Source organism: Panulirus ornatus, chromosome 57, assembly GCF_036320965.1.
Source record: "Panulirus ornatus isolate Po-2019 chromosome 57, ASM3632096v1, whole genome shotgun sequence".
Lineage (NCBI taxonomy): Eukaryota > Metazoa > Arthropoda > Malacostraca > Decapoda > Palinuridae > Panulirus > Panulirus ornatus.
In genome coordinates this window covers 31,479,046-31,503,771 of record NC_092280.1, presented here as the reverse complement: position 1 = coordinate 31,503,771, position 24,726 = coordinate 31,479,046, and the positions used below count along the sequence as shown (strand labels likewise).

The window sequence follows — 24,726 nt, the reverse complement described above, 5'->3', positions numbered from 1 at the left end:
ACTTTAATCTTCAATTTGAGATGTTTTTACATATGAAATTTCAGGGCATTTGTCATGCAGATTACTCAAGTGACTGAATATGTCATGATACAAGTCATGATTTTGGTTCAAAGCATCATTTCAGGAGCTGAGGAAATTAGATTTTGATAGGTGAAAACATATTTCAGATTAGTAATTGGTGCGAGTCTTTCATTTTTTGTCTTTACACTTTGCATTGATGCATAAATGTTGGTGAATGAAAGTAGTGGTTGGTAGGCAGCCATCAGACAAGGAGGTATATTACTAGTATTACCTACATGGGTATCGGGAGGGTTAGTGATGGCTGGGTAGTGAGCCAGCAATTCATTGGTTGTCATTTGCACTCCTCTGACCCAGGTAGCTGTCTTTTCTTTCTGCCTCACCTACACGTGGATTAGTGGCACTCTGTCCACAGTCTCCCCTTTTCATACATAATGCTTGACAACACTGAACTTGCACAGTTCATTCTTCATTACTCTAGATTTTCTTGTGGTGAACACTGTGCACTTGCCCTGCCTTTTGGCAAAATGGTAGGAGCAGTAAATGGAAGTAGTAGGTAGGAATATCTAGGCAGGAGCATTAGGTAAAAATATTGGGTAGAAGTAGCAGGTTGGGGCTTTAGGTAGTAGTCAGAAGGAACATTAGGTAGGAACCTCTACAAACACTGCACTAGAGTTACCTTCTGCCAATGGCCTGTTATTGGTAAGTTCTCTAGTTATGGAGAGTTTACTGCTGTGGCCACTCCCTTGAGGGAGTTCCAGTTGGAACAGGCATCAGAGATATAGATAGATAGATTGGAAGTGAATTACTAGATATGCCCTAGTAAAGATTTCTTTGTGTTAATGTGTGTAACAGTGTTCAGTATAATGTATCTCATGCCTGGTTAGCATCCTGACAATGTTGTTGATTTATACATGTATCTTTTAATACTGTACAGAATGTACTCTCACACACATTGATAGTCAGCCAGCAAGAAGAGCAGAGGCAGTGCTTTATGTATTTTCAAGATTTTAGAGAGTGCAGCTCCTGAAGCCAAATATGTACAAGTAAGGGGTGGGGGAGTAGAATGTTAGGGACTCTCAAGTGATATATCCAGTGGATATTAAGTTTTAATGTGCAAATTTTGGGAGTTTGATAGGGCATGGGAGTGGTAGTTTCCTAGATTCAAATCAAATGCCCATGAGTGTTGCCATCTTAAGAGAGAGGTTTTCTAACTTTGGGGAAGTGAAGAAATGTTGCAAAATTTTACTGTATAAAAGTGTAGGTCTAACTTGAGAGAAGAGAGTGAGTTTTTTTAGGCACCAATGTCAGAGTCAGCAAAAAATTTAAATTCTCTTATTTTGTGCTAGTAAGCTTCATTACTGTTTCTAGAATTGCTTTGGGTAATCAGTTTGAAACCAGTAGCATTGCCTGAGCCACGAACTATTTTGTGTCGGTGAGCTTCGTTACTGTGGATAGAATTACTCCGGGTGATCAGTTTGAGACCACTTGTGTCAGTGAGCTTCGTTACTGTGGATAGAATTACTCCAGGTGATCAGTTTGAGACCACTAGCTTTGCCTGAGCCACAAAAAAGATAGAATTATAGGTTTTAAAGAAAGCAAAGAAATTAGACAGGAAAGCTAGGAACAAGTTTGTCAACATATGTTATTAAAACTGAATACTGTTTCTAAAGTTATTTCTTCAAATTGGGCTACAGTGTGGTATGGGCTCCAATAAAGAAATGTTCCAAAACCAGTCACTTGTAACAGGATCCACAAGGAGGAGATGATGGTTAAAAATTAAGGAGGAACCACGAGATAAATGGTTGTAGAAGTTATGGAAAATTGTTTAAAACCAAGACCAGAAGTGAACACAACTTGAAGAGGAATTAAAGAAAATGAGATTTTAGTTCAAGGGTTATGAAGTGTATCATTAGATGAGAGAGGAACATAGAGATCTGAGAAATGTAGTTATTAAGTATAAAAAAAAATGGTGTAGTAGATAGGATTCAGGAGGTGCATAATCAGAGGAAAGATGGTGAATTTATTACAAAGCATATAAAGTATGATGGATATGTTCTAGATATCATACAGGCTGTTTTATTGGAGTGAAGGACTAAAACACCTACAGAATATATTGTCAGAAGTGGGTAGGGAGGTGCAGAAGGAGGAATTTTGGCAGCTGTTTAGTTAAAGGGAAGGACTAAAACACAGAGAAGCTCTTGATAATGGGCATGGAGCTGCAGAAGGAGCAATTTTGGCAGCTTATCAGCAAGAGCTGCAGAAGGAGCAATTTTGGCAGCTTATCAGCAAACACAGCATGAATATTTAAGTAGAAGAACATAGACTCAGGATGATACAAAGAGTACCCAGGAAATTAAGTGAAACTGTAGAAAGAATGATATGAGCTGTACCAATCAAGGAAGCCCTGGCCAAGTTGATAAAAGCTTTAGAAAAATGTAGAAGGTCCAGGACTGGTGCTTGTTAGCTAAAGGAGATATTTTTAGAGGAGATGCATATGCTGACAGTTCAGCATTGAAGGATCTAGCTGAAAAGTGATAGCACCAAAATTTGAAAGATAGTAAAGCTGGAGGTCTAATAGACATAAATCTGATTATTTTTTCAACATGTAAGATTATATGCCAGGTAAGTAAGGTGGGGAAAGAAAGAAGAAACAGTTATTAAAAGATTATTGGAGGCTATAGAATTGCCAGATTGGGGAAGAGCAGTGTGGTTTCAGAAGTGGTAGAGGATGTGTGGATCAGGTGTTTGCTTTGAAGAATGTATGTGAGAAATACTTAGAAAAGCAAATGGATTTGTATGTAGCATTTATGGATCTGGAGAAGGCATATGATAGAGTTGATAGAGATGCTCTGTGGAAGGTATTAAGAATATATGGTGTGGGAGGCAAGTTGTTAGAAGCAGTGAAAAGTTTTTATCGAGGATGTAAGGCATGTGTACGTGTAGGAAGAGAGGAAAGTGATTGGTTCTCAGTGAATGTAGGTTTGCGGCAGGGGTGTGTGATGTCTCCATGGTTGTTTAATTTGTTTATGGATGGGGTTGTTAGGGAGGTAAAGGCAAGAGTTTTGGAAAGAGGGGCAAGTATGAAGTCTGTTGGGGATGAGAGAGCTTGGGAAGTGAGTCAGTTGTTGTTCGCTGATGATACAGCGCTGGTGGCTGATTCATGTGAGAAACTGCAGAAGCTGGTGACGGAGTTTGGTAAAGTGTGTGGAAGAAGAAAGTTAAGAGTAAATGTGAATAAGAGCAAGGTCATTAGGTACAGTATGGTTGAGGGTCAAGTAAATTGGGAGGTGAGTTTGAATGGAGAAAAACTGGAGGAAGTGAAGTGTTTTAGATATCTGGGAGTGGATCTGGCAGCGGATGGAACCATGGAAGCAGAATTGGACCATAGGGTGGGGGAGGGGGCGAAAATTCTGGGAGCCTTGAAGAATGTGTGGAAGTCGAGAACATTATCTCGGAAAGCAAAAATGGGTATGTTTGAAGGAATAGTGGTTCCAACAATGTTGTATGGTTGCGAGGCGTGGGCTATGGATAGAGTTGTGCGCAGGAGGATGGATGTGCTGGAAATGAGATGTCTGAGGACAATGTGTGGTGTGAGGTGGTTTGATCGAGTAAGTAACGTAAGGGTGAGAGAGATGTGTGGAAATAAAAAGAGCGTGGTTGAGAGAGCAGAAGAGGGTGTTTTGAAATGGTTTGGGCACATGGAGAGAATGAGTGAGGAAAGGTTGACCAAGAGGATATATGTGTCGGAGGTGGAGGGAACGAGGAGAAGAGGGAGACCAAATTGGAGGTGGAAAGATGGAGTGAAAAAGATTTTGTGTGATCGGGGCCTGAACTTGCAGGAGGGTGAAAGGAGGGCAAGGAATAGAGTGAATTGGAGCAATGTGGTATACCGGGGTTGACGTGCTGTCAGTGGATTGAATCAAGACGTGAAGCGTCTGGGGTAAACCATGGAAAGCTGTGTAGGTATGTATATTTGCGTGTGTGGACGTATGTATATACATGTGTATGGGGGGGGTTGGGCCATTTCTTTCGTCTGTTTCCTTGCGCTACCTCGCAAACGCGGGAGACAGCGACAAAGTATAAAAAAAAAAAAAAAAAAAGAATTGCCAGATGCTGTTTTGGTGATAAGATAAAGGAGATGCATTGTTTGTTGTAATCAAGACTTACGGGGGCAACTAGTTTTAGCTATTACTTACATTTGATTAAGAATCCTCTAACTAGGCAGTACTTAGGAAAACTAAGAAATTTGTTAAATACGACATGATGGAATTCTGTGATATATTCATGAGATGTGACAAAGGATGAGAGGAAGAGAATCAGAAAATATATTTAGAAGATAAAAACTGGAAATGGGAAGTGAGGTGAAAGGACATAGTAACCTTACCAACACTGTAGAGAGAACATGAGTGCAATATCTGTATATCTAAACTCTAATGCCTGTTCCCTCTGGTAATTTCGATCAAGGAGGTAACCATGGCAAAAGAGTCTCCACTTGTTCCTCTCTTGTATGCCTCCCTTGTATACACCATTCCACACATTCTTCCACCATTTCTCCCTCTAGTACTCTTCACTATATTTCTCAAAGTCACAGGTGGTCTTTCTCTCACACCAACCCGTTATTATACTGTCTTACACTCTCCTTGTAACCTGACCATTATGCATTCTATCCACATGTCCAAACCACCTTAAATTATTACATTTCACTTATTCTGCCATTCCAGAACTTGTTTCTTTTGTATTTCTTGCTATACCAAAATCTCTCATACATCCCCTCATTTCTTTTTTCATTCCATCTAGTCATACCACTTGCTCCTTTTGCTGCAAATAGCTCATTTCCACAGCCTTTATTCTTGAGCTCTGTGATTCAGACCATGTTCATGTTTCAGCTGTATATATCAGGGTTGGGAGGACTATGCTGTCCCATAATCCTTTCTTCATTCCGTACTTGTACTTTTTTTTTTATTATACTCTGTTGCTGTCTCCTGCGTTAGTGAGGTAGCACAAGAAAACAGATGAAAGAAATGGCCCAACCCACCCACTTACACATGTATATACATACACACCCACATATGCACATATACATACCCATACATTTCAACATATGTATACAACGTATACATACACAGACATATACATATATACTCATGTAGATATTCATACTTGTTGCCCTCATCCATTCCCGTCACCACCTTGCCACACTTTTACCCTCCATTATTCCATAAAGGGAACCAGTGACTCTTCTACAGTGTAATACTCTCACCCTTATCTGTCTTTCCATATTACCAAACTTACCAAGAATAGCTCCCAGGAACCTTAACCTTGACACCTCTCCCAGTCTTTGTACACTTTGTACACTTCTCTCACTTATTAAGGCTTTGCAAAATCAATACTTTCACCCTGTTTCCTTTCAAACACCATTACTTTACTTTTACTTGTATTTACCTTCAATTATCTATGCTTACTCATCATGAAACACACTTACAACCTTCTGTAACTCTTCTTAACTCTCGGCAAGTAACACATAAACTGGCTTGTTGCAAGCTGCGATATACCTCTCTGCCAAAATGAAGTTGGCACATGGGGGCTGCAGCACAACCATCAAGAATAAAAATGAAGTACACCAGCCAGTACTTTATTGGTGTCCCTTTCCTCTTTATACACTCCTTGAGGAGACAAAGAACTGAATCAGCAAGACCTGAAGCCGTTTAGGGTCCATCTTTTCCTAGATTTCATGAATGGCTGCTTGCAGCTCCCACAAGTTTTCTGTTGGATTTACATTTAGTGAATTCCCTGCTATTCACTGAAAAACTCCACTCCACAGTCCATATCCCAATCAGTAACTAGTTTGGCAATGTAGTAGAGCCCCATCCTGCATGAACACTTTGACCTTGCTCTTTTTGAATGAATCTACAAGATGATCACCGAATAGCTTGAGTTGCCGTGCTTTTTTTGAATGAATCAGGAAGATGGTCACAGAATAGCTTTAGGTAATTAAATCTGTTCTTCATTTCATTCTTTGGCAACAATACAAGGTCCCCAACACTATAATAATTGAAACAACCCCATACCATAAGTGAAGCAAGGAACTTTGCAGTGCTTTCAATGGATATTGGGTCAGATGGATCATGGCCCCTTTGCCTGTATGCACACCCACCATGGCCACGTGTCACAAGACACATCTGAACTTAGCCATAACCTACACTATATATTTCTGCAAAAATCAACTCTTTTCTTTTGATGTCTTTGGGTTACAAGTGGAATGAGAAGACCCTTGTGTAATTGGCACTGCATTGTCCTTACTGACACATCATTGAGTAGTCTAGGGTTGTTTCTTTTAATTCCTTTGCGCTTAAATATGGATCTGCATCCACTTGATGTTTTAAGAACATTCAAAGTATGTGGAGAGGATTTCTGGCCTTCCCAGGGCATTTCTCATGGTTCGGTATAGCGGTGCTGCTGCAATCATGACCTTTCTTCAATCATCATTGTACTGCCCTCAGGCTCACATCGTTGATATTAGAAATTTCCTTTAGTGACTTATTTTCCTTGTAAAGTGCAACTGTAGAAGGTATTTTGTCACTTGTAAGATGAGTATTTCCAACCATAGTGGGTGGTAGAGGTACAGAAAGGGGAAAAAATCCAGGGCATGAGTGAGGAGCACAAAAAACACTCCCACCTCCTACAACAGCTCAACTGCTGCTGAGGCAGGCTCTTGTGGTATGCTGGCTCATCATGTAGTTGCCACTGCTTCCTAGATGGTGCCAACTTCACTGGCAGACACCAAACTATATTAGGTAGGGTGCAGTGATTTATGTCTGTATGATTAGTGTGGTCCTGCTTGAGCCAACTTTATTGGCAGGCGCTGTTATTTTATTTTATTATACTTAACCGCCGTCTCCTGCGTTAGCGAGGTAGCGCAAGGAAACTGACGAGGAATGGCCCAACCCACCCACATATACCTGTATATACATAGATGCCCAAACACATATTTTTTTTTTTTTTATTTATTTTGCTTTGTCGCTGTCTGCCGCGTTAGCGAGGTAGTGCAAGGAAACAGACAAAAGAATGGCCCAACCCACCCACATACACATGTATATACATACACGTCCACACATGCATATATATATATCTATACATCTCAACGTATACATATATATATATATATATATATATATATATATATATATATATATATATATATATATATATATATATATATATGTAAATGGAAATGGTGAAGAGCTTGTAGATTTATGTGCTGAAAAAGGACTGGTGATTGGGAATACCTGGTTTAAAAAGTGAGATATACATAAGTATGCATATGTAAGTAGGAGAGATGGCCAGAGAGCGTTATTGGATTACGTGTTAATTGACAGGCGCGCGAAAGAGAGACTTTTGGATGTTAATGTGCTGAGAGGTGCAACTGGAGGGATGTCTGATCATTATCTTGTGGAGGCTAAGGTGAAGATTTGTATGGGTTTCAGAAAAGAAGAGTGAATGTTGGGGTGAAGAGGGTGGTGAGAGTAAGTGAGCTTGGGAAGGAGACTTGTGTGAGGAAGTACCAGGAGAGACTGAGTGCAGAATGGAAAAAGGTGAGAACAATGGAACTAAGGGGAGTGGGGGAGGAATGGGATGTATTAAGGGAATCAGTGATGGATTGCGCAAAAGATGCTTGTGGCATAAGAAGAGTGGGAGGTGGGTTGATTAGAAAGGGTAGTGAGTGGTGGGATGAAGAAGTAAGATTATTAGTGAAAGAGAAGAGAGAGGCATTTGGACGATTTTTGCAGGGAAAAAATGCAATTGAGTGGGAGATGTATAAAAGAAAGAGACAGGAGGTCAAGAGAAAGGTGCAAGAGGTGAAAAAAAGGGCAAATGAGAGTTGGGGTGAGAGAGTATCATTAAATTTTTGGGAGAATAAAAAGATGTTCTGGAAGGAGGTAAATAAAGTGCGTAAGACAAGGGAGCAAATGGGAACTTCAGTGAAGGGCGCAAATGGGGAGGTGATAACAAGTAGTGGTGATGTGAGAAAGAGATGGAGTGAGTATTTTGAAGGTTTGTTGAATGTGTTTGATGATAGAGTGGCAGATATAGGGTGTTTTGGTCGAGGTGTTGTGCAAAGTGAGAGGGTTAGGGAAAATGATTTGGTAAACAGAGAAGAGTTAGTAAAAGCTTTGCGGAAGATGAAAGTCGGCAAGGCAGCAGGTTTGGATGGTATTGCTGTGGAATTTATTAAAAAAGGGGGTGACTGTATTGTTGACTGGTTGGTGAAGTTATTTAATGTATGTATGACTCATGGTGAGGTGCCTGAGGATTGGCGGAATGCATGCATAGTGCCATTGTACAAAGGCAAAGGGGATAAGAGTGAGTGCTCAAATTTCAGAGGTATAAGTTTGTTGAGTATTCCTGGTAAATTATATGGGAGGGTATTGATTGAGAGGGTGAAGGCATGTACAGAGCATCAGATTGGGGAAGAGCAGTGTGGTTTCAGAAGTGGGAGAGGATGTGTGGATCAGGTGTTTGCTTTGAAGAATGTGTGTGAGAAATACTTAGAATAGCAAATGGATTTGTATGTAGCATTTATGGATCTGGAGAAGGCATATGATAGAGTTGATAGAGATGCTCTGTGGAAGGTATTAAGAATATATGGTGTGGGAGGCAAGTTGTTAGAAGCAGTGAAAAGTTTTTATCGAGGATGTAAGGCATGTGTACGTGTAGGCAGAGAGGAGAGTGATTGGTTCTCAGTGAATGTAGGTTTGCGACAGGGTTGTGTGATGTCTCCATGGTTGTTTAATTTGTTTATGGGTGGGGTTGTTAGGGAGGAGAATGCAAGAGTTTTGGAAAGAGGGGCAAGTATGAAGTCTGTTGTGGATGAGAGAGCTTGGGAAGTGAGTCAGTTGTTGTTCGCTGATGATACAGCGCTGGTGGCTGATTCATGTGAGAAACTGCAGAAGCTGGTGACTGAGTTTAGTAAAGTGTGTGAAAGAAGAAAGTTAAGAGTAAATGTGAATAAGAGCAAGGATATTAGGTACAGTAGGGTTGAGGGTCAAGTGAATTGGGAGGTAAGTTTGAATGGAGAAAAACTGGAGGAAGTAAAGTGTTTTAGATATCTGGGAGTGGATCTGGCAGCGGATGGAACCATGGAAGGAAGTTTGAATGGAGAAAAACTGGAGGAAGTAAAGTGTTTTAGATATCTGGGAGTGGATCTGGCAGCGGATGGAACCATGGAAGCGGAAGTGAATCATAGGGTGGGGGAGGGGGCGAAAATCCTGGGAGCCTTGAAGAATGTGTGGAAGTCGAGAACATTATCTCGGAAAGCAAAAATGGGTATGTTTGAAGGAATAGTGGTTCCAACAATGTTGTATGGTTGCGAGGCGTGGGCTATGGATAGAGTTGTGCGCAGGAGGATGGATGTGCTGGAAATGAGATATTTGAGGACAATGTGTGGTGTGAGGTGGTTTGATCGAGTAAGTAACGTAAGGGTAAGAGAGATGTGTGGAAATAAAAAGAGCGTGGTTGAGAGAGCAGAAGAGGGTGTTTTGAAATGGTTTGGGCACATGGAGAGAATGAGTGAGGAAAGATTGACCAAGAGGATATATGTGTCGGAGGTGGAGGGAACGAGGAGAAGAGGGAGACCAAATTGGAGGTGGAAAGATGGAGTGAAAAAGATTTTGTGTGATCGGGGCCTGAACATGCAGGAGGGTGAAAGGAGGGCAAGGAATAGAGTGAATTGGAGCGATGTGGTATACCGGGGTTGACGTGCTGTCAGTGGATTGAATCAAGGCATGTGAAGCGTCTGGGGTAAACCATGGAAAGCTGTGTAGGTATGTATATTTGCGTGTGTGGACGTGTGTATGTACATGTGTATGGGGGGGGGGTTGGGCCATTTCTTTCGTCTGTTTCCTTGCGCTACCTCGCAAACGCGGGAGACAGCGACAAAGTATAAAAAAAAAAAAAAAAAAAAACCTTTGTTTTGTCTGGTTTATTGCTTAGTAACCTTGTGGAGAGGGTATGTATGATATGTTGGACAATTCTGGATGAGAAAGGAAGTTGTGAAAATGAGATTCTTTCTGTTTACGTTGTTTTCTGACAGTAGGCTTGTTTCATACACAGACACATCAATAATGGTAAAAAATGTGAATATATGTACAAATATTACACATTTGCATTAGGATTCAGGGTGAGGAAGATTGGCTGGTAAATGTGGGGAGAATACTGAGGGATTTGTTTTTCTTTAACTTGAACACTTTAATATCATACTCTCCCTTATCTCATGCATAATCTCATTTCATGCACAGGCACATCATTGGTGGTGAATGACATGAATATATAAAGAAATGTTTCACTTTTTGCCCTACAGATAGTGTTAGGAGACTGAGTGATTGGCTCATTTGGGAAGGAGGTTCTTTTCTTTGGAAAATTTGCTCTGACTGTATATATTTCAACAGTAACCAAAGTCCTCCATTACACCAGGATTTCATTAAGATGAAATTGGGCTTATTTATTATGTGAATTCTTCTACAAGCCCCACCTGTACAGGACTCTTTGCTTCTCATGTAATCCCACTAAGATACGGTCTAGATCACTTATTCTTCACATTTCTCGTTATTATTCTTTACTTTCCACGCCAATTGTTGCATATCATTAATGTTCCCCTTAATAATGTAGACCATCCAGCCATCTGCATAGGTTCTCCAGGAAAACACAACCTGTTGGATGGCCATATACTTATGATGGTGGTTGTAAGGGCACTGAGGAAAGTAGAATATTAAAGGTGTGGTAATTATGTCAGCTGAATATTTAAACAGGCTGGAAAAGTTAGATCATCTGTTGTTGGCTACCATTCTTTAACAGCACATCAGTTATTGTCAGCCAATACTTAGGGTTTAGTTAAAAGGCAAGTTTTCCCACTTTCTTTAAAATTCTTGGAAATATTTTTTGTTTTTCTTCTCCCTCTCTTTAACCCTTTCATATTTAGTGAAGTCATGGTCATAATGTGGACTATAGTTCATTTCAAGAGCCTTCAGCATAAAAAGGAAAAAACATAGATAATAAGCTAAGTAGAAAATATTAGTTATCCTTTGGGATAGGAAAGAAAGAATACCCAAGTATCTTGTTCATGCCACAGAAGTCAACTAAGAGGGATGATTGCAAGGGTCCAGGTATCCTTCCTTCCTTTGAAATTTCTTTCCTGAAGAGTGAGCAGAGGAAGGAGCCAAGTGAGGATTTTTCCTCTTTAAGACTCGGTTGTCTGTTTTGTTTATGCTACCACATAAAGGTGGGAATGGCAAACAGGCATGATAGAAACTATAAGCAGTATTTGATGATGTGGGAGGAAGGATTAAATATGCAATATGCCATAATCAGTTTTCAACATTGATAATGGCTGATGAGATGTAGATGAACTGAATTTTATGCTTACTTTGTCAATTCTGCAGATCACTGCACTTTTGGGACCATTTCCTCGGGAGTTCAATGATGGAGAATATGCTGAAGAATTTTTAGACTTTATTGGGCGTCCCATGTCCCGATATCAGCGTCTGGAAAACCTTCGGAAGCGATTAAATGATTGTAAAGACTCTATGTTTCTCATGCTTGTGGAGAGACTTCTTACTTATATACCAGGTTAGTACATGTTATGCTTTGTTAAGGATGGTATCAGTTAGAGTACCTTGTATGTAGAGCAAGGATATTTCAGATAATGCCACTTTTACATGGTAAAATGCTTTTATACTTAATTAGAATTACCTTTTTATTATTTTCTATGATCTGGTGACTTTTATTGTACTTTTAGCAAGAAACAAGATTTGTTTGTAGAGATTTTGATTGAAAGAAACTGGTTGTAAGATCTTCAGTTGCTGTATTATGTGTTGATTTTATCATTGATGCTTGGATCAATTTAGTTGTTGATGTTAACTTTATTGATTGTTCTACTGAGATTTCTTTATCATATCACCCACCATTGCCATTTTACAAGGTCAACCACCCTCCTCCATACAACCCTATGTATAGCCCATGCCTCGCAACCATGTAGCATTGTTGGAACTACTATTCCTTCAAACATACCCATTTTTGCTCTGCCATATAACATTCTCTCCTTCCACTCAATCTTCATCGCTCCCAGAACCTTCACCTTCTCCCCCACCCAGTGACTCACTTCTGCTTCCATGGTTCTATTTGCTGCCAAGTCCACTCCCAGATATCTAAAACACTTCACTTACTCCAACCTTTCTCCATTCAAACTTACATCTCAATTAACTTGTCCCGCAACCCTGCTGAACATAATAACCTTCCTCTTATTCACATTTACTCTCAATTTTCTCCTTTCACACACTTTTCCAAACTCAGTCTCCAGCTTCTGCAGTTTCTCACTTGAATCAGCCACCAGTGCTGTATCATCAGTGAACAGCAACTGGCTCACTTCCCAGGCCCTTTCATCCCTAACAGACTGCATACTCGCCCCTCTCTCCAAAACTCTTACATTTACCTCCCTAACCACCCCATCCATAAACAAATTAAATAACCATAGAGACGTCACACACCCCTGCCGCAGTCTGACCTTCATAGGGAACCAATCAATCTCCCTCTCTTCCTACTCACACATGCCTTACATCCCTGATAAAAACTTTTCACTGCTTCTAACGGCTTACCGCCCAGACCATATACACTTAAGACCTTCCACAAAGAATCCCTATCATCGCTATCATATGCCTTCTCCAGATCCATAAATAACGCTTACAAACCCATCTGTTTTTCAAAGTATTTCTCACATACATGCCTCAGTAGTTTGAACACTTACCTTTATCCCTTTCGCCTTTGTGAAATGGCACTATCACCACTCTCTTCCTCCCCTCAAGAATCTCTCTTCATTTTTGAAAACCTCTACACATCTTCACCTTTGCCTCCAGAAGATAGTGATTAGACATCCCTCCAGCTGCCCCTCTCAGCTCATTAACATCCAAAAGTCCCCTTTTTACATGTCTATCAATTAACGTGTAATCCACTAATGCACTTTGACTATCTCTCCTACTCATATACTTATGTATATCTCTTTTTAAGCCAGCTATTCCCAGTCACAAGTCTTTTTCCACACACAAATCCACAAGCTCTTCACCATTTCTATTCACAACACTGAATACTTCATGTATATCAATTATACCCTCAACTGCCACATTACTCATCTTCAGAGTGGGGGAGGAATGGGATGTATTTAGGGAATCAGTGATGGATTGCGCAAAAGATGCTTGTGGCATAAGAAGAGTGGGTGGTGGGTTTATTAGAAAGGGTAGTGAGTGGTGGGATGAAGAAGTAAGATTATTAATGAAAGAGAAGAGAGAGGCATTTGGATGATTTTTGCAGGGAAAAAATGCAATTGAGTGGGAGATGTATAAAAGAAAGAGACAGGAGGTCAAGAGAAAGGTGCAAGAGGTGAAAAAGAGGGCAAATGAGAGTTGGGGTGAGAGAGTATCATTAAATTTTAGGGAGAATAAAAAGATGTTGTGGAAGGAGGTAAATAAAGTGCGTAAGACAAGGGAGCAAATGGGAACTTCAGTGAAGGGCGCAAATGGGGAGGTGATAACAAGTAGTGGTGACGTGAGAAGGAGATGTAGTGAGTATTTTGAAGGTTTGTTGAATGTGTTTGATGATAGAGTGGCAGATATAGGGTGTTTTGGTCGAGGTGTTGTGCAAAGTGAGAGGGTTAGGGAAAATGATTTGGTAAACAGAGAAGAGGTAGTAAAAGCTTTGCGGAAGATGAAAGCCGGCAAGGCAGCAGGTTTGGATGGTATTGCAGTAGAATTTATTAAAAAAGGGGGTGACAGTATTATTAACTGGTTGGTAAGGTTATTTAATGTATGTATGACTCATGGTGAGGTGCCTGAGGATTGGCGGAATGCGTGCATAGTGCCATTGCACAAAGGCAAAGGGGATAAGAGTGAGTGCTCAAATTACAGAGGTATAAGAGAGGATGTAAGGCATGTGTACGTGTAGGAAGAGAGGAAAGTGATTGGTTCTCAGTGAATGTAGGTTTGCGGCAGGGGTGTGTGATGTCTCCATGGTTGTTTAATTTGTTTATGGATGGGGTTGTTAGGGAGGTAAATGCAAGAGTCTTGGAAAGAGGGGCAAGTATGAAGTCTGTTGGGGATGAGAGAGCTTGGGAAGTGAGTCAGTTGTTGTTCGCTGATGATACAGCGCTGGTGGCAGATTCATGTGAGAAACTGCAGAAGCTGGTGACGGAGTTTGGTAAAGTGTGTGGAAGAAGAAAGTTAAGAGTAAATGTGAATAAGAGCAAGGTTATTAGGTACAGTAGGGCTGAGGGTCAAGTCAATTGGGAGGTGAGTTTGAATGGTGAAAAACTGGAGGAAGTGAAGTGTTTTAGATATCTGGGAGTGGATCTGTCAGCGGATGGAACCATGGAAGCGGAAGTGGATCATAGGGTGGGGGAGGGGGCGAAAATTTTGGGAGCCTTGAAAAATGTGTGGAAGTCGAGAACATTATCCCGGAAAGCAAAAATGGGTATGTTTGAAGGAATAGTAGTTCCAACAATGTTGTATGGTTGCGAGGCGTGGGCTATGGATAGAGTTGTGCGCAGGAGGATGGATGTGCTGGAAATGAGATGTTTGAGGACAATGTGTGGTGTGAGGTGGTTTGATCGAGTAAGTAACGTAAGGGTAAGAGAGAGGTGTGGAAATAAAAAGAGCGTGGTTGAGAGAGCAGAAGAGAGTGTTTTAAAATGGTTTGGGCACATGGAGAGAATGAGTGAGGAAAGATTGACCAAGAGGATATATGTGTCGGAGGTGGAGGGAACGAGGAGAAGAGGGAGACCAAATTGGAGGTGGAAAGATGGAGTGAAAAAGATTTTGTGTGATCGGGGCCTGAACATGCAGGAGGGTGAAAGGAGGGCAAGGAATAGAGTGAATTGGAGCGATGTGGTATACAGGGGTTGACGTGCTGTCAGTGGATTGAATCAAGGTATGTGAAGCGTCCGGGGTAAACCATGGAAAGCTGTGTAGGTATGTATATTTGTGTGTGTGGACGTGTGTATGTACATGTGTATGGGGGGGGTTGGGCCATTTCTTTCGTCTGTTTCCTTGCGCTACCTCGCAATACGCGGGAGACAGCGACAAAGTATAAAAAAAAAAAAAAAAAAAAAAAAAAAAAGTTTGTTGAGTATTCCTGGTAAATTATATGGGAGGGTATTGATTGAGAGGGTGAAGGCATGTACAGAGCATCAGATTGGGGAAGAGCAGTGTGGTTTCAGAAGTGGTAGAGGATGTGTGGATCAGGTGTTTGCTTTGAAGAATGTATGTGAGAAATACTTAGAAAAGCAAATGGATTTGTATGTAGCATTTATGGATCAGGAGAAGGCATATGATAGAGTTGATAGAGATGCTCTGTGGAAGGTATTAAGAATATATGGTGTGGGAGGCAAGTTGTTAGAAGCAGTGAAAAGTTTTTATCGAGGATGTAAGGCATGTGTACGTGTAGGAAGAGAGGAAAGTGATTGGTTCTCAGTGAATGTAGGTTTGCGGCAGGGGTGTGTGATGTCTCCATGGTTGTTTAATTTGTTTATGGATGGGGTTGTTAGGGAGGTGAATGCAAGAGTTTTGGAAAGAGGGGCAAGTATGAAGTCTGTTGGGGATGAGAGAGCTTGGGAAGTGAGTCAGTTGTTGTTTGCTGACGATACAGCGCTGGTGGCTGATTCATGTGAGAAACTGCAGAAGGTGGTGACTGAGTTTGTTAAAGTGTGTGAAAGAAGAAAGTTAAGAGTAAATGTGAATAAGAGCAAGGTTATTAGGTACAGTGGGGTTGAGGGTCAAGTGAATTGGGAGGTAAGTTTGAATGGAGAAAAACTGGAGGAAGTAAAGTGTTTTAGATATCTGGGAGTTGATCTGGCAGCGGATGGAACCATGGAAGCGGAAGTGGATCATAGGGTGGGGGAGGGGGCGAAAATCCTGGGAGCCTTGAAGAATGTGTGGAAGTCGAGAACATTATCTCGGAAAGCAAAAATGGGTATGTTTGAAGGAATAGTTGTTCCAACAATGTTGTATGGTTGCGAGGCGTGGGCTATGGATAGAGTTGTGCGCAGGAGGATGGATGTGCTGGAAATGAGATGTTTGAGGACAATGTGTGATGTGAGGTGGTTTGATTGAGTAAGTAACGTAAGGGTAAGAGAGATGTGTGGAAATAAAAAGAGCGTGGTTGAGAGAGCAGAAGGTGTTTTGAAATGGTTTGGGCACATGGAGAGAATGAGTGAGGAAAGATTGACCAAGAGGATATATGTGGAGGGAACGGGGAGAAGTGGGAGACCAAATTGGAGGTGGAAAGATGGAGTGAAAAAGATTTTGTGTGATCGGGGCCTGAACATGTAGGAGGGTGAAAGGAGGGCAAGGAATAGAGTGAATTGGATCGATGTGGTATACCGGGGTTGACGTGCTGTCAGTGGATTGAATCAGGGCATGTGAAGCGTCGGGGGTAAACCATGGAAAGCTGTGTAGGTATGTATATTTGCGTGTGTGGACGTATGTATATACATGTGTATGGGGGGGGTTGGGCCATTTCTTTCGTCTGTTTCCTTGCGCTTCCTCGCAAACACGGGAGACAGCGACAAAGGAAAAAAAAAGAAAAAAAAAAGTCTGTGTGTGTATATGTCTGCATACGTTGAGATGTATAGGTATGTATATGTGCGTGAGTGGACATGTATATATATTCATGTGTATGTGGGTGGGTTGGGCCATTATTTTGTCTGTTTCCTTGCGCTACCTCGCTAACACAGGAGACAGCGACAAAGTATAATAGATAAATGAAATAATATATATTTTATCTAATTTATCATTTATTTATTGTACTTGATTGCCGTTTCCCACATCAGGAAGGTAGCTCCAGGAAACGTGAAGAAAAGCCCATCCACTCATATACACACATATATACATACCAACCCCCTACCCCACCCTTTTTAGAAAGTTAATACAAGGAGGGGAGGGTTTTTGGCCCCCCTGCTGGAATGTATATTTATGTATATGGGCATGTATGGGCATTTATGTATGTACATGTGTATGTGGGTTGGTTGGACCATTCCTCGTCTGTTTCCTGGCGCTACCTCACTCACGCGGGAGACAGCGGTTAAGTATATTGAAAAGAATACATAAACGCCCGTACACGTACATATACATATCAACATATACATACACAGACATATACACATGTGCATATTCATACTTGCTTGCCTTCATCCACTCCTGGCGCTACCCCGCCCCACAGGAAACAGCATCGCTACCCCCTGCTTCAGTGAGGTAGTGCCAGGAAAACAGGCAAAAAAGGCCACATTCGTTCATATTCATTCTCTAGCTGTCATGTGTAATGCACTGAAATCACAGCTCCCTATCTACATCGAGGCCCCACAGACCTTTCCATGGTTTACCCCAGACATTTCACTACCTACTCCGGTTCAGTCCATTGACAGCACGTCAACCCCAGTATACCACATACATTCTTCAAAGCAAACACCTGATCCACACATCCTCTACCACTTTTGAAACCACACTGCTCTTCCCCAATCTGATGTTCTGTACATGCCTTTACCCTCTCATTCATTACCCTCTTATATAATTTCCCAGGAATACTCAACAAATTTTCTTTCTTTCTTTTAAACTATTCGCCATTTCCCGCATTAGCGAGGTAGCGTTAAGAACAGAGGACTGGGCCTTTTTTGGAATATCCTCACCTGGCCCCCTCTGTTCCTTCTTTTGGAAAATTAAAAAAAAAACGAGAGGGGAGGATTTCCAGCCCCCCTCTCCCTCCCCTTTTAGTCGCCTTCTATGACACGCAGGGAATACGTGGGAAGTATTCTTAATCCCCTATCCCCAGGGATAACTCAACAAACTTATACCTCTGTAATTTGAACACTCACCTTTATCCCCTTAGCCTTTGTACAATGGCACTATGCATGCATTCCGCCAATCCTCAGGCACTTCACCATGAACCATTTTTTTTTTTTTTTCATACTATCCGCCATTTCCCGCGACAGCGAGGTAGCGTTAAGAACAGAGGACTGGGCCTTTGAGGAAATATCCTCACCTGGCCCTCTTCTCTGTTCCTTCTTTTGGAAAATTAAAAAAAAGAAAAAAAAAAAAAGAGAGGGGAGGATTTCCAGCCCCCCGCTCCCTTCCCTTTTAGTCGCCTTTTACGACACGCAGGGAATACGTGGGAAGTATTCTTTCTCCCCTATCCCCATGAACCATACATACATGGAATTTCCTTACCAACCAGTCCACAACACAGTCACCCCCTTTTTTAATAAATTCCACTGCAGTACCATCCAAACCCACTGCCTTGCCAGTTTTCATCTTCTGCAAAGCTTTCACTACCTCTTCTCTGTTTACCAAACCATAGTCCCGGACCCTCTCACTTCGCTCACCACCTCGACCAAAACACCCTATATCTGCCATTCGATCATCAGACACATTCAACAGACCTTCAAAATACTTACTTCATCTCCTCACTTCCCCACTACTTGTTATTACCTCCCCATTAGCCGCTTTCACCGATGTTCTCATTTGCTCTCTTGTCTTATGCACTTTATTTACCTCCTTCCAAAAATCTTTTTATTCTCCCTTAGATAAACGTGGCCTCTGGCTTTTCCTAGAGCTATGTCGCATGCGTGTGGGGGGTGGTGCTGTTTTTCATGTTTTGGGGTGTGGCAATGGGAATGGATAAAGGAAGCAAGTATGAATATGTATGTGTGTATATATGTATATGTTTGTGTATGTATATGTATGTATATGTTGAAATGTAGCACTACTCCTGAAATAGGAGTTGTGGGAGTATGTGATAGAGTGTAAGAAAGTAAATTCTAAATTAATATGGGTAAAACTGAAAGTTGATAAAGAGAGATGGGTGATTATTGGTGCATATGCACCTGGGCATGAGAAGAAAGATCATGAGAGGCAAATGTTTTGGGAGCAGCTGAATGAGTGTGTTAGTGGTTTTGATGCACGAGACCGGGTTATAGTGATGGGTGATTTGAATGCAAAGGTGAGTAATGTGGTAGTTGAGGGAATAATTGGTATCCATGGGGTGTTCAGTGTTGTAAATGGAAATGGTGAAGAGCTTGTAGATTTATGTGCTGAAAAAGGACTGGTGATTGGGAATACCTGGTTTAAAAAGCGAGATATACATAAGTATACGTATGTAAGTAGGAGAGATGGCCAGAAAGCGTTATTGGATTACGTGTTAATTGACAGGCGCGTGAAAGAGAGACTTTTGGATGTTAATGTGCTGAGAGGTGCAACTGGAGGGATGTCTGATCATTATCTTGTGGAGGCGAAGGTGAAGATTTGTATGGGTTTTCAGAAAAGAAGAGAGAATGTTGGGGTGAAGAGAGTGGTGAGAGTAAGTGAGCTTGGGAAGGAGACTTGTGTGAGGAAGTACCAGGATAGGCTGAGTACAGAATGGAAAAAGGTGAGACCAGAGGAGGTAAGGGGAGTGGGGGAGGAATGGGATGTATTTAGGGAAGCAGTGATGGCTTGCGCAAAAGATGCTTGTGGCATGAGAAGCGTGAAAGGTGGGCAGATTAGAAAGGGTAGTGAGTGGTGGGATGAAGAAGTAAGATTATTAGTGAAAGAGAAGAGAGAGGCATTTGGACAATTTTTGCAGGGAAAAAATGGAAATGAGTGGGAGATATATAAAAGAAAGAGGCAGGAGGTGAGAGAGTATCATTAAATTTTAGGGAGAATAAAAAGATGTTTTGGAAGGAGGTAAATAAAGTGCATAAGACAAGGGAGCAAATGGGAACTTCAGTGAAGGGGGCTAATGGGGAGGTGATAACAAGTAGTGGTGATGTGAGATGGAGTAAATATTTTGAAGGCTTGTTGAATGTGTTTGATGATAGAGTGGCAGATATAGGGTGTTTTGGTCGAGGTGGTGTGCAAAGTGATAGGGTTAGGGAAAATGATTTGGTAAACAGAGAAGAGATAGTAAAAGCTTTGCGGAAGATGAAAGCTGGCAAGGCAGCGGGTCTTGATGGTATTGCAGTGGAATTTATTAAAAAAGGGGGTGACTGTATTGTTGACTGGTTGGTAAGGTTATTTAATGTATGTATGATTCATGGTGAGGTGCCTGAGGATTGGTGGAATGCTTGCATAGTGCCATTGTTCCTGGTAAATTATATGGGAGGGTATTGATTGTGAGGGTGAAGGCATGTACAGAGCATCAGACTGGGGAAGAGCAGTGTGGTTTGAGAAGTGGTAGAGGATGTGTGGATCAGGTGTTTGCTTTGAAGAATGTATGTGAGAAATACTTAGAAAAGCAAATGGATTCGTATGTAGCATTTATGGATCTGGAGAAGGCATATGATAGAGTTGATAGAGATGCTCTGTGGAAGGTACTAAGAATATATGGTGTGGGAGGCAAGTTGTTAGAAGCAATGAAAAGTTTTTATCGAGGATGTAAGGCATGTGTACGTGTAGGAAGAGAGGAAAGTGATTGGTTCTCAGTGAATGTAGGTTTGTGGTAGGGGTGTGTGATGTCTCCATGGTTGTTTAATTTGTTTATGGATGGGGTTGTTAGGGAGGTGAATGCAAGAGTTTTGGAAAGAGGGGCAAGTATGCAGTCTGTTGTGGATGAGAGAGCTTGGGAAGTGAGTCAGTTGTTGTTCGCTGATGATACAGCGCTGGTGGCTGATTCATGTGAGAAACTGCAGAAGCTGGTGACTGAGTTTGGTAAAGTGTGTGAAAGAAGAAAGTTAAGAGTAAATGTGAATAAGAGCAAGTACTAGGTACAGTAGGGTTGAGGGTCAAGTCAATTGGGAGGTAAGTTTGAATGGAGAAAAACTGGAGGAAGTAGAGTGTTTTAGATATCTGGGAGTGGATCTGGCAGCGGATGGAACCATGGAAGCGAAAGTGAATCATAGGGTGGGGGAGGGGGCGAAAATCCTGGGAGCCTTGAAGAATGTTTGGAATTCGAGAACATTATCTCGGAAAGCAAAAATGGGTATGTTTGAAGGAATAGTGGTTCCAACAATGTTGTATGGTTGCGAGGCGTGGGCTATGGATAGAGTTGTGCGCAGGAGGGTGGATGTGCTGGAAATATGTGTGGTGTGAGGTGGTTTGATCGAGTAAGTAATGTAAGGGTAAGAGAGATGTGTGGAAATAAAAAGAGCGTGGTTGAGAGAGCAGAAGAGGGTGTTTTGAAATGGTTTGGGCACGTGGAGAGGATGAGTGAGGAAAGATTGACCAGGAGGATATATGTGTCGGAGGTGGAGGGAACGAGGAGAAGTGGGAGACCAAATTGGAGGTGGAAAGATGGAGTGAAAAAGATTTTGAGTGATTGGGGCCTGAATATGCAGGAGGGTGAAAGGCGGGCAAGGAACAGAGTGAATTGGATCGATGTGGTATACCGGGATCGACGTGCTGTCAATGGATTGAATCAGGGCATGTGAAGCGTCTGGGGTAAAGCATGGAAAGTTGTGTGGGGCCTGGATGTGGAAAGGGAGCTGTGGTTTCGGGCATTATTACATGACAGCTAGAGACTGAGTGTGAACGAATGTGGCCTTTGTTGTCTTTTCCTAGCGCTACCTCGCACACCTGAGGGGGGAGGGGGATGTTATTCTATGTGTGGCGAGGTGGTGATGGGAATAAATAAAGGCAGACTATGAATTATGTACATGTGTATATATGTATATGTCTGTGTGTGTACATTGAGATGTATAGGTATGTATATTTGCGTGTGTGGACGTGTATGTATATACATGTGTGTGGGGGTGGGTTGGGCCATTTCTTTCGTCTGTTTCCTTGCGCTACCTCGCAAACGCGGGAGACAGCAACAAAGCAAAATATAAATACGTTGAAATGTATAGGTATGTATATGTGCATGTGTGGGCGTGTATGTATATACATGTGTATTTGGGTTGGTTGGGCCATTCTTTCGTCTGTTTCCTTGTGCAACCTTGCTAATGCAGGAGACAGCAACTAATTATGATCAATAAGAAATATATTTATATATATACATACCTGTTTAGAGAAAGATATGTCACTCACTCTTACAAGAGAGTTAGGATATATACCTCTTTGTGCTGAGTTAATTAGACACCACACTCCTTTTTTGTATTTAGATATTCAGGTTGTCTTTAGGTCTCCTTCCTGACATAAATGTTGTGAGTTTCAGGATTCTTACTGCCATTTTTAATGATTTTCACTTCAAAAGACTGAAACTCCTAAACATCTAATTTTCTTCATTTATGTTCATACACACCTACCATGCTGTACCTTCAAACGACTTTGTGGAAAAAGTCTTAATAACAGCATCTGTAGATTTCTTATTTTCTTCCAGATCGTAGATTTACTCCATTTGAGGCGGCATGTCACCCCTTTGTGGCCTGCTCCACTCCATTTTTATACCTCACTCCTTCTCCAGGTAAAGTGGTTTCTGTCTTACAGAGATTTTTATATGTAAAATAGGCCATACCATACATTTTTTGTTTACATTTCATAAACCTTTTCATATTTGGGATTCTTTATGGTAAAGTAGGGTGTATCATGCTCAAGTTATGTATTGGACAATTACCTGTGCCAATGGCAGATTGCTTCAAGGTAAGGTAATCTGTTACTGATTTCCTGTGCTTCACAGTTAAGTAAAGGCATACTTAGGTTACTCCAAGATATTAGCTTTGCCTTTCTTAAGGTTCTTGTGTCTTGTAGTTAAGTAACTTTTCTAATAGGGTTGGATTAATGTACCAGTAACTAATATTGCTTATGTTAAATGACTTAATACTCTAAAATATTCTCAGGTATGTTTATCCAGTGTTATATCTTTTTTTACAAGATAGCTTTTATTTTTTATTTTTTTTTTCAAACTATTCGCCATTTCCTTATATGTGCCTTTTATATATATACCTTTTTGATTTATGCCATTTTTAGAATAATGTGCATGGTCCATTTACACCTTTTTTTAATTTATGTGGGCATATGTGTTCAATAGTGTGATAACTATTGGGCTGGCAGCCCAGTGGTTTAGCATTGCTTGTGCCATATGAGAAGTGCACATACACGTGGGTGTTCAGCTTTTCACCTTGCAGTCCTCAGTGCATGGATACAGTCTCTATTCATGGTGTGCCACTATGTATTGTGCTGCAGCATACTTCATCTCGTGTGTTTTGCCCCCTGCAACTTGCCTTCAGAGCATCTTTTGATTTTTCCTGGTACCAGTGGTGCTAAGAAGTTTGAGGCCATCACCAGCGAGGGTAAGACGAATGTGCTCAGATGTTATGAGAGAGTTAAATGATCTGCTGATATTAAGCATGCCCTTGGACTTTACTTTACAGACTATTTGTGATAGTGCAGAAATGATCAAGGAGAGTCCCAAGAATGTAACATTAATCATTGTATCAAAGACCTTTTATTCCCAAAATTTTATCATGGAGAGAATGAAATGGATATTGAGCCTGGGGATAGGGGAGAAAGAATACTTCCCACGTATTCCCTGCATGTCGTAGAAGGCGACTAAAAGGGAAGGGAGCGGGGGGCTGGAAATCCTCCCCTCTCGTTTTTTTTTTTTTTAATTTTCCAAAAGAAGGAACAGAGAAGAGGGCCAGGTGAGGATATTCCCTCAAAGGCCCAGTCCTCTGTTCTTAACGCTACCTCACTATCGCGGGAAATAGCGAATAGTATGAAAAAAAAAAAAAAAAAAAAGATTGAACACTATACTCTTGAAAATATTCTCATTATGGCATACATGTGACACAGGTAAAGGCATAGAGTATGATGACTTGGGAGCAGAAGAAAGTACAGCAGATACATTTCAAGCAAATTCTAGTTTGCAAATTTTAGGAGACTCCACAATTACCACAACGTCAAGATAACTGCTTTCGCAGATGTTGTCACCTGAGCAGAGTTTTAATGGAGGCAAAACTGGAGTATTGTGGAAGGGAATGCCTATGCGAATGTATATATCCCATGAAGAGAAGACTGCACCAGGATTCAAAGTTGCTAAGGATTGCCTCACATTGGGGGGGGGGGCAATGCAAGTTTAAAACATTAGTTGTCTACCAGTGGACTAGGAGATGAAATCTTCCTTCAAGATCTACTATTTACAGAGAACATTTGCAAAGCTTGTGAAGGCTACAGAGATGACCAGATGACAGAAAGAATTCAGGAAGTCCTTCACCATTAGGGATGCCATTATGATCATCGGTGAGGCATGGAAGGAAATATTCAGCGTTTGTATGATTGGAGTATGGTAGAAGTTTTACCCTCAATGCAAGTTTAAAACATTAGTTGTCTACCAGTGGACTAGGAGATGATATCTTCTTTCAAGATCTACTATTTACAGAGAACATTTGCAAAGCTTGTGAAGGCTACAGAGAATGACCAGATGACAGAAAGAATCCAGGAAGTCCTTCACCATTAGGGATGCCCTTATGATCATTGGTGAGGCATGGAAGGAAATATTCAGCGTTTGTATGACTGGAGTATGGTAGAAGTTTTACCCTCAATTTATTTGTGGATTCAGGGGATTTTATGACGATTGACATAGCAAGAATGCATGCACACACATTTTGGAGATGTGAAAATAGTGGGCTTTGATGAGGTTAAAGAGGATGATGTAGAGGAGTTATAAGAATCTCATAAGGAAGAGCTTTCAAGTGAATATATCTTCAGTTGGAGAATGAATGTCAGGAGGAGGTGGTAGCAGAAAGGGAGTCGAGTGCGTTCT

General features: G+C 41.3%; 1 protein-coding gene across 6 annotated transcripts in view; it reads left to right on the top strand.

Annotated features, from left to right (window-relative positions):
- LOC139766420 (uncharacterized) overlaps positions 1–24,726 on the top strand; it is a 144,810-nt gene that overhangs the window by 105,005 nt on the left and 15,079 nt on the right. For all 6 annotated transcript variants that reach the window (XM_071695089.1, XM_071695093.1, XM_071695087.1 and 3 more), the window contains 2 exons: positions 11,457–11,643; positions 22,345–22,428. In XM_071695089.1, the coding sequence (XP_071551190.1) occupies positions 11,457–11,643; positions 22,345–22,428 (271 nt within the window). The remainder of the gene's footprint in view (positions 1–11,456; positions 11,644–22,344; positions 22,429–24,726) is intronic.